The 10,982-nt window shown below is 42.8% G+C and overlaps 1 protein-coding gene across 1 annotated transcript; it reads right to left on the reverse strand.

The window, feature by feature from the left end:
- Positions 1-25: 25 nt before the first annotated feature.
- Positions 26-3,304, reverse strand: Serp (chitin deacetylase-like protein serp). The gene is made up of 4 exons (XM_070297203.1): positions 2,924-3,304; positions 911-1,309; positions 490-811; positions 26-224 (listed from the first exon to the last, which is right to left on the reverse strand). The coding sequence occupies exons 1-4, from the start codon at positions 2,970-2,972 to the stop codon at positions 26-28; spliced, it is 969 nt and encodes a 322-aa protein (XP_070153304.1). The 5' UTR covers positions 2,973-3,304.
- Between the last annotated feature and the right edge of the window lie 7,678 nt (positions 3,305-10,982).

Below are 10,982 nucleotides of genomic sequence, written 5' to 3' on the forward strand. Positions count from 1 at the left end.
AAGACAGTGGTATCAACGCAGAGTACTAATCGTACAAAAAGGCTTGTTCCTCCATCATGGTGAATTGATTGTTACCGCCGACTCGCAGGTACGGGGCTCTCACGCCCACCACGCTGTTGTCCGTCAGATTGGCAAACTTCTCGGCGATGATCCTCATACCGGCCATCTCCTTTGCCCAATCGTCGACGGTCGCGTCCGACCAGAAGCGCTCATCGTCATTATGCCTTGCCCCAAAGTTGTCATGTAAACATTTTATGTAGTGATCGTATTCTAATTTTTAACAATTATGACTATGGTCGTGAGCGAGACTGCATGATGACGCATCGCAGGAACCTGTCCTCGTGAACCTGTTTTTCGATCTATGAATGGTTTCCCTGGAACCTCACGCTCGAGAGTGTGTCGTAATCAACTCGGGCGGAGCATGGCTTTCGAAGATGGTGTGTAAGTGAGAGAAATGAGAATGTTAGAATAAAAGAAGTTAATACTTACGAGATAGAGTGGACGGCGATCTCGTGGCCCTTTCTATGCATTTCCTGGACCGCGGAGTAGTTGGTGTACTTGTGCGAGACGAAGAACGTTGCCTTGATATCGCAGCCATTCGGATTCTTGCGCTTACCGTTGAAAATATCCTTGTAGAGGCCGATGTTGTTGTTGTTGATGGCGTCGTCGAAGGTTATCGTGACCATTTGCGGCACGTCCTTGCCCGGGAGATCGCCAGGTATCGTGGTACCGTCCTCCGAGCAGAAGCAGTCGGGAAGAACGCACACAGCGGGATCGCATGGTGGAGCTCTATTGGGATCGTTGTCCATGTCTGAAATTGCGAAAAGTTCCAAGTTTATTCATTTTTTAAATTACATTCCTGCTTTGCGTAAATAAAGTAACACTTATATACAAATTTGTGTGAACTTACCGCAAATGTTCTCGTCGGAGCCGTCCGTGCAATCCTTCTCGCCGTTACAGAAGAGACCTCTCTCGATGCAAGATCCGTCGCCGCACGCGAGATAACCATCTTGGCAAAGCGGTTCCTCGGTGTAGAGCAGAGGCTTGGCCTTTCTCTCCTTGTTCTTCAATTTGCAGTTGTTGACGGAGTCTTTCCAATCGCACGTCTGCTTGTCGATGTCGAAGTACAGACCGGCCGGGCATCTTATTGCCTGCAGACCTGAACTCGTGCATTGAATAACGTCGCGGCAATTATCACCCTCGCCGGCGACTAATCTAAACCACTCGCCGGCATCCTTATCTTTGCATATCTCGTTCTCAAAGCTCTCCTCCTTCTTGTCCTCTTGTCGCTTAACTCGGTTCGAGCCCTCTGAAAATAGACAGTGGAGTTGATAAAGACTTTATCTTGTCTGGAATTAATTATTCAAATAATTTGGCAACATATCTCGATTCTAAGAAATATTTTTTAATAAAACAAGTTTGTAGAAAAGTAGATTTTTTTAATATTAAAAATCTACTACATTTTAATATATGACACTTATAATTATTTCTAAATAATTGTAGTAGCACTTTTATAATTATTTTATTATTATATAAAAAGATCTGTCAGCCTTGTTTGAGATCGAAACATTGATGGATTGAAAGGCTGTAAATTAGCAAGATATCAACTATAGCATTAGGATCATTCTCCTCCGTAAAATTTTTTAATTTACTTTTTATAGCAGAACGCTCTGATACCTTGTTGCGAGCAAATGGTTATTTGCAAAAAACTCTGTATTAAATATTGAGAGAATCTGTTTCTTCAAACGTATGATTGTGATTAATAAAATCATTTTAAATCGAGACCAAGCATCATATTTCCGCAAGATTTATATAATATATATATATATTGCTCGAATAATTTTTAATCATGCGCTTTAACAAGCTTGTTAAAAAATTTGGTCTTTTACTTTTTTGGCTTTACATTTAAAAAAAATAATCCACAAAAGAAAAAAGACAAGATTTGCGTTTAACGACTTTGCCAATTTAAAGAATATTATAAATTAATATCTTAATCATAAAGTTTGGATTTAGAAGCGCCTGTTAATATTCTCTAAATATTTGTAAAAATAATTATCGACGGTATCAGATAAACATTTGGTCCTGTTGGTCCCCCGGGCTTGCGAGACGACGTTACGGTGGAGTGACAAACGGGGAAAGTTGTGCCCCCACTCGCGCTATTTCCAGACGCCCGGGGCACGGCAGTGACGTCACTTATCCGGGACCGACCGGACCGTGGAGCTTTCACGCTCTAATCTCTTATGCAACTTGTCGTCCCGGCGATCGACTAGATTATTTCTCTTCCAAGAGGTGACAATCACTTGATTATGATATAAAAGGAAAAAAAAAAAAAACAGGACAACTGTAGACTCTCATGGCCAAAGATACTGGTATAGACCGAGGAAATCTCAAATGACCAGATTGCAGTGGCACTTTCGCCATTTTGAATAACTCTATCACTACTCTCACGTGTCCATTTGTGTTACATTTGAAATGTTTCTCAATTAATTCGCGCCTGGTATATTAATTTTTACAGTTAATCTCTCTCAGTATAAAGAAAATTTTTATTTATTATATACAAGTATCTATAAACATATCTACAAATAAATACATAATTTTTAATTAATTTTAATATATAATTTATATATCATTATATTTGTACAATATATCTAATACAATTTAATATAATTAATTAATTAATATACGTCTATTCGAGAGATTTTTATAAGAAAAAAATCACCGCGTTTGATCGGCGGAAAAATCAATTCGAGTCGAATGGTTCTGGGTAAAATCGTGAGAAAAATGCTCTCCCACGCGCGTCGCATAACCGGAAAGACTCGTAGAACTCTCGCTTACCCTGCCACGTACGAAATTCGATATATGACGTGTTAAGCGATATCTTGGCATCGGCCAGAGAGAACTGGTAGTGAAATCTGGTACTCACCGGCAAGAACAAAAGCTGCTACCAGTAGCAGCACCAGCGAGGACCTCATGCTGATCCTCGGCGGGAAATGTGACTTCTTCTCCTCGACGTCGTCGTCGTCTTCTTCGTCTTCTTCGTCTTGCACCCAAACCCCTTCACTTCTTCAATCACTCCCGCTCAACCGATTTGCCCGACGCTGCTGATCAGCGAGGGATGGAAGGATACTTGATCGCGGGGCGGAATGGCGGCGTGCTTGTTTGTCGTTTCAGGAACAGGGAGAGTGCAGGGGGGACTTGGATGCAAAAGGGAGAATCGCGGCGATTCTTTTCGTATAACTGCACGACGGGACGACGGGACGAAAATCGAGGACGCCTTCAAGGACACGGACCTTGAAGGTGTAGGTACCGCTCAATGGACTGGCTGAGGCTCACCTCTCGTCGGGCCTTATATTGCCACCACCACGACGGCACGGTCCCTACTGCGATCGGGTCCCCTCTTTCTCATCTTTGAGCATTTCTGCGCGCGTAGACGCTGCCACCGCCGATCCGGGTGTAGGAATCGAAACCATCGATTTTCCAAGATACCGAAAGAACTTGAGATACCTTATTGTCCCCGCGATAGATGCAAATTCTCTACTTTTGCCGAACAACGCTTTCTCAAATTTTCTGTCGCTAGCTATCGTCTTGGATATTTAATACAAATATATGTCAGTTGCTTCGAAAACAATACAGTCTCATGATCGACAATGCATCCAAAATGAGGATAATGTAATAATTTTTTATAATCCAAATATAGCCAGATACATTATAGAAGTGCATAAATTTGCAACGACGGGACACATACAAGTTTATCTAGCATGACGCAAGATTCATCTGCGAAGCTGCATGAATCTCTAGATATCTCCTTGAAGATATTTTGATCTACGACTATCATTAATCGTTCGCTCATAAGGAAGGGTACGGAGAACAACTTGCCAATACTTTCTCGGTGGTAGGAAAGTACAAGGTACAGCAATTCTTTTAGCGTGTCGGTGCGGTAGGTTCGTGCCGTATGACCTCGACCTAGGAACTTAAAGAGAACTATCTGTGGCAATTTATTTCCCGATTCTCTTAACGACTATACGCGTTCGCATAAAATTCCCATACGGTATGCCCTCGTCGATTTTATCTTCATCGCCGTTAATTGACAGAACATAAATTACGCTCCGCGACGTGGAAATTTATAGCAAACGATATAGAAATGATAAAATGACAGCTATGCTTTTATAAGTGGCAAGTTCATCTACGTATAGTGACGTGTGAAACATTGTAAAATTAGTATACTCGAATCAGGATAACTTTATTGGCAATAACAATTATTTAAATCTCTCTAAAATACACACCTTAAATTTGGAATTTCGATATCTTCTCCGAACGAGAATAAAACAAGGTTAATTTACGGGATTTTTTTATCGCTCACGATTATACATACGTGCATCGTTGACATTTTGGGCGGGTTTACATCGACAAGATGAGAAAGTGACGAGAGACATCGATGACGTAAGTTTGTCAAGGCCGCGAGATTAACGATCCTCCTTTGATAGATCGGCAATTCGGTAAGAGAGATTAAGAGAGGAAGGGAAAAATTGCTCTCCAAGAACCAAGCGCTCTCGAAGATGCGATTGAAATGTCGAGATTGCGGACGCGGTTGGAAAAATGATGATGGATAATTGTCTCTCTCATCGCGAGTTTGAGCATGGGATCCTTAATACTTCCTAGTTGACCGGCTTTAAACCGCGAAGATCGCTTCCTCGAGAAGAAAGTCAGAGATCCTTAGGCTTAATTATCGTAGCGACGAGTCGTTACGATTTAAATTATCCTTGAATTTGTATAATCGGGTTTAATACAAACAGCATCGTGAACATTTCCTTCTTTTTTATTTTATCGGCATTTTTCACGAAATAACATGAAATAAGTCATATCGTAAAGTACGTTGCGAATGAAATCGGGTATGAAAGTAAGCGTAAGGTTTACATAGAAAACTAGGCATTTTCGAATATAATTAATGGAAAGTCGTGCCTGCTATTAATATACGTTATCATCAACGATCGTACATTTTACGTAATATTTGTTTATATCGATCGACAGTCGCGAAAATCTACCTACAAGCAGCTTTCTACGATGATCTAAGATTTTTACATAACGTCGCGAAATGAAGCGAATAAATATTCCGCATCGCACCGTATCGTTGATGCTTTTGCCTTACGATATTATATTTTGCGCAAAATAGAGAGAAAGAGGGAGACGCTCATCGTCGAACTGCACCGCACCGTTTATCATCGTTGCCGTCTTGGTGGATCTGCGGTCGAAAGTGAAACGGCCGTGGATGCAGTCTCGTTTGTGGCCAGATTGTCGCGATCGCCGCTTAAATAATAAACCGAATATATCGAAATATAACAACATCGTGACACAATCGTGTCTCGAAAGCCGGCGTCGCCTCTCAACGCAATGCCATAATCATCCGCGGACATGATCGTTCGCGCGGATATTTTTTTCAAATGTCAGAGTAAAAGAAAGAAAAAGACAGAGAGAAAGAGAGAGAGAGAGAGAGAGAGAGAGAGAGAGGGCAAGGGCTCGCTTGGCATTTTTGGCGCGCAATTCTTCGCGCACGTCATTATTGCACCATCGTCACCGCCCGAGGTAAATGCCAAGCGTGCTCGCGAATGATTTCTTCGTGAATCCCGACCGATTGGATCGCATTTCATTACAAATCCACGACTCGGCGAGAAAATCATCGACTCGGGTATGTGCCCTTTGCCAATAATAAATTCCACAGTGATGATCGAGGTGGTTCGCGAACGCTACCGTGTACATTTATAGTTCTGTTTCTTTCAAAAATAAAAAGAAGAAAAAGGAAGATAGACTTTTTGAGGCGTACAACTCATTATTTTAATTGTCTGATATATATATATATATATATATATATATATATATATATATATATATATAATGAATGATTTTTATTGGATTAGAAATGATTTTTGCAACTTTCGCGAATAATACGCATTTGTCTGGCGACTTCAAAGAGAAAAATGACCCGGTTCTGGGTTTCGTTTCGCATTTTCCGGCAACATAATCGCGCGCGCCTCTCTCGTATGGCGCAATCGTGGACACAATGTTCACTGAACAGCAAATGCGAAACTGCTAGAAAGTATGTCTCGACCTAACGCACGTTCAGCGTGCGTTTTAAAATTAATGGCCTTGCGATATAATATTCGTTTACTTCACCTGTCTCTCTCTCTCTCTCTCTCTCGCATTTCGTTCCCGACCTTACACGCTCTTCTCGTGACGCACCATCACATCGCTTCATCCCCGCTCTGCGAGACCTATCGCGAATCAACAGGCGCAGGAATTTGCCCTTTGCTAGATGAAGAAAAAAGGAAACCCGACGACCGTGCAAAATGTCGTTTTCCTCCTCGTCTAAACGGTGCCGAGATGCGCCATCATTATCGTCCAATTACGCGACTTGATGGCATTCTTATCATCGATATGTGATTTCCTCCATCTCGATTTATTATACGCGGATCGATCGACCATATGAAAGCCCATCGCCAATCCTATATACGTCATCGCTTTCGCTAAATCGTCACGAAAAAACGCATTCTTCTACGATAGTTTTGATGAAAAATCGAGTATCTCGTTTGTTCGATCGCGAGAGCAGGAAGCGCTCGAGGATGCGTTCACGTTCATCCTCGACCTCCTCTTCCTTCCCCCGAACGGCAGGTTACGTTTTCCCGGGTCTCGACTGCGATCTCTAAAGCGCAGCGATGATTCACGTAATTGCAACCGCTTCGCTTTTCGCCTCGGGACGCGGTTAGAAAGCGGACGGATCGTCCACGCGATCGCGATTCATCCTTCGATCCTCTCTCGAGAGGAAGATCTCCCGTCATCGGTAATCATTAATGTCGGGAGACTTTGGCAAATGAGAACCGTCGGCGTGCTTTCGGAAGCGAGAAAAATCCGCGAGATCGATGGCAATCGCCGCAAATGACGACGATTTATTCGAAATTAATTTACTGTGGAGTGGAAACGTGCGAGTATAGTCGACCCGATTGATCGGCGGACGACTATAAAGAAAGGGTGAAACGAAATGTCAATGATAATGGCATCTGAGTATGGTAATCGTGAAGAAATCATATATAATTCAATTCTTCTAAATACGAAATGAAACGTTATAGAATATTATTTTACATATTGAAGGAGATAAGCAGCTTTCGATCTATTGATTTGCGCGCGGCGATTTTTAATAAGATTCGAGAATACACTTTAAATTTCATTAGCGACATAAATTTTCGAGAAATTTATTGCGAGAGCGTAGAGGCAAGAAGAGACTTTTACTACACAGAAACATCAATCGGCGGATGTGAAATGTTGACAATTTATGGGCGCGGTATGGAAGCGGTTCTTGGATAAGTTTCGTCGGTTCCTTATCCCCGTTGCGAAAAACCAAGCCTTCGGATCGGTGCGGCCCTGGCGTGACATATGCCACGGCGGTGAAAGGAAACGAAGACGAGGCAACGGTACGCGGCGTGTCGGAGGCAAAATCAGCAGCCAGGCGCCGCCGCCAACCGAAGCCTTCGAGGTGCAGAGCTTTCTCTGCCCGCGGCCAAGGCATCGCCGCCGCTCGTTCGCGCCCGTTGTATTTCCCATACATTGTGTAGAGCCACTTTGTTATACCGTGGGCTCCATCTCTCGTTGATCCGACACACCTGTCGATCGTGTTCCTCGATCCCTAACGATCGAGCGAGGATCGAGATGGTCGATAGATCTTCATGAATTTATTTCGCAAAGCGTCCGAAGCAAAAAGCGACTCAAATAGCGAGGATAAATATGACATAGATAGATGAAATGTGTAATTCGCGGAATTCTTGAGTAAACTAATCGGATAATCGTTGATAAATCCATGCATCATAGATACAAGGGTGTCGCGTGGACAAGTTGTCATTATCACGAATCGATCATAGAGAAATCTTTCTTCTTGGATTTGATGCTGATTTAGAAGTAAATTATTCTTTGTGCGATAATGAATCGATTCCCATAAATCCTACTTCTTTTCTAGAATTTTTATCGAATGTTTTTCTTTTTGTTAAAAAAAAAAAAATATATATATATATATATACGCATATTTTTTATTCATCCCTTTGACTTTCTGTCTATTATTTTCTGTCGCATCTTGTCGCTAATCCGCTTATATACACGTACAAAGAAATTACGATGCATAGACACGCGATATTATCTGAAAATGGAGTTTCTCAAAGCGAATTAATCAAAGCGAAAGGCACGAAAGTGACAGATCACGGTAGTTGCATGACACATCGTGCGATGCAGCGGGATTTCGTGAAATTTCCGAGTTCTCGGGGGGGGGGGGGGAAACGACAAGTAGTAGCGTGACAATTCTTATATAATGTCACGATTAAAAAGATAAACAGTGCGCTCTTTGACAATGTCGTCTCGCAATAAAATTCATTGATCGACGGTTAATGCTCTTGCATAAATCATAGGGATTCGAACAATGTCAATGGCATATGCGAATAGTGGCAATCGATAAACTTTTGCCAATCAAAAAAATTGATAATATATACTTTTCATTGTACATATACATTGTGTACTCTTTCTCAATCTCTTTTTACCTCTTTTCTTCTCTTTTAATTTAACCGCGTGATTTTAATCGAGATATTTCTCGAAGGTACCTTGAAGACATCGTACCTTGAGACAAAATACTCCTCCTTTCAAGGCAGAATTATTTATATTTCTCGTAATTGTGGCGAATGAAAATAGAAGTCCTTTAGGAGTGTATTACGTATCGTTGAATATTCAGATGTTCGCATTCTGTTTTACGGAACGGTGAGTTTCGTGTGCATATGTATCTTGCGGAATGCGCAGTTTATTCGCGCAGTTGACCGAATGGCCTTACTAAATCTTGCTTGCTAAGCACTCGCGAAAATCCGCTCGATCCTATTACCGTTTTAAAGAGCGTAATCTCTCTCTCTCTCTCTCTCTGTTTGTTATTCGTCGCATTAGGCACGCTTGAAACCGAGCCGGAAGTTGATTCCGCAAAATGATACGCGATTTTTCCTCGAGACAAATTCAGACTTAAAGGATGAATGATAATGTACTCCACGTGCATTGTAAAATGGCAACGGTCGATGATTCGAGTAAAATTTTTAGCAAGGCTCGCGTGTAAAGATGCGACTTATGTCACCCTTGGGATCATATGTAATCAACTATAAGCGCCGATGATCGATACGACATCAATCACTAACGATTTCGTGGCGACACCCCCGAGAAGCTCGTCGGCCTTCTACGGCTTTTCCGACCTTGACTGTCAATTTTTACATCGATTTCTAAATGCGCAACGTGCGCGTGTTCTCGCCGGCATTCAATTTATCGGATACCGATCGGCCTCGAAGGACTTGCGACATAATATCGATCACGTAATATGAGATGCGCGTTATGTCACCGATGTAAAATAATATCGGACGTGTCGGATCAATTTGGAAGATGCATTTGGAAGATGATTCTCCTTTTAAAAAAAGAAAATAAAATAAAATTTTTATTTCTTTCCATTTTTATTTCTGTAACCGTGAAAACGCTTATATCGTATCACATGACAATGATAATTTTCGTCCTTTCGTGACGTCAGATCGTGCGTTATTATAAGCCGCACGCGAAGCAACGATGAGCGGCACGTGCCGTACGCATCGTAATTGCGTTGCAGCCGCATTGCGTGGCGCATCAGGATGCCCTGTTTTGCCTGCACGTGGATCGGTCGAGCTGTCGAGGTAGGTAGATATATCGATTTCAGGGGGAGAGGGGACAAAGGTGGCGAGAGGGACGAAGGGGGAATCGAAAGATTGTCCTGCACGAGGCTCCCTCGCTGTCGGCGTTTAGGAGCGGGACTCCAGGGCCGTAACGTACAGTCGGTGGTTGCCACCCCCGGTTGCCGATGGTGGGTGACCTTGACCTACGGGATTCCTGCCGCGCCGGCGTCGCGTCCTCGTCTTCTTCCTCTTCCCCTTGTACCCCGCCGCTGTCTGGTCCCGAGGCCGCGTCCTCGTCTCGCCCACGTCTCCGCGACTCGCTTTGTCCCGCTCCATCGTGCGACCAGCAAGATGCATCTGATCCGATACCACCTGGTATCGTGATAGTCTAGCGACCTCGTAGCGATCTCACCGTTTATTGAAGTCGATGGACTGGGCGTCGAGACGTTGAGCGAATTGTGATTCGATTGCATCGATATTGGGGTTGTCTGATCGCATGATCCTTCAGTTTTCTTAACATCGGAGCGAGACACGAGTTTTTTCTTGTCATCTGTATCGCGTTGTAAGAATATATACGACAAGCAAGGCATCTGTCAATATGTACACATTGATAGATTCTCTCGTCCTGCCATCCACCCCATCGCATTTTCGATAAACGATCCTAGCATTTGTCGCTAATCATTCCTCTTTCGTCATGGCGAATCTCTTTCCCTCGAAATTCCCATTCTCCCATTATCCTCCTCCGTCTTCTTCGCTCTTCTATCTCGCGATTTTTATTTTTTTCTGGACGATCACGTTCGTCCGGTATAGCCCTATCCGTCTCCTGTACCCCGCCATCGCACGCTCGACAATATTAATGGCCGTTACCCTTCGTTCCGATGCGTGTAAGGGTGCATTACTATTTTTACCCAGTATGCGTCGAGATTCTTCTACGTGACATAATAAATTATGTCTGTCTATCCGGGGATAGAGCGCGTTTCCACTTCGTTTCCTCTTACATTTATGTATGCAGAGAGTATTCTATTATCTCTTCCGTATTTTCTCTCGAGTGTCTAATTTCTAAACGCTTTCTGCGCGTTTCCACGGTAATTTCACCATGTTGTCAAGACGGGCAGGAGGAGCGATGGCTAAAGCATATGGGATAGCGTTTAACAGCCTTTTATGCAGTTACTATCCAATCTATCATGATACGAAATTCGTGCATGTACAATAATTAAGAGATATTTTCAAACCTGTCCCAAATTTTCTGAAGAGTCTTGTTTTATTCATGTTTTTATTCTC

The sequence above is a fragment of the Polyergus mexicanus genome, unplaced genomic scaffold, assembly GCF_030449975.1.
Source record: "Polyergus mexicanus isolate NDT 795.1 unplaced genomic scaffold, iyPolMexi1.0 SCAF_6, whole genome shotgun sequence".
In the NCBI taxonomy this organism is placed as follows: Eukaryota; Metazoa; Arthropoda; class Insecta; order Hymenoptera; family Formicidae; genus Polyergus; species Polyergus mexicanus.

Excerpts from the sequence above, each read along its gene's own strand:
- Serp (XM_070297203.1), bottom strand. The coding sequence starts at position 2,972 with ATGAGGTCCTCGCTGGTGCTGCTACTGGTAGCAGCTTTTGTTCTTGCC. Across the intron at positions 812-910 it reads CTCCGACGAGAACATTTGCG|ACATGGACAACGATCCCAAT; the intron begins GTAAGTTCACAC and ends TCGCAATTTCAG. Across the intron at positions 225-489 it reads ATCGCCGTCCACTCTATCTC|GCATAATGACGATGAGCGCT; the intron begins GTAAGTATTAAC and ends CTTTGGGGCAAG.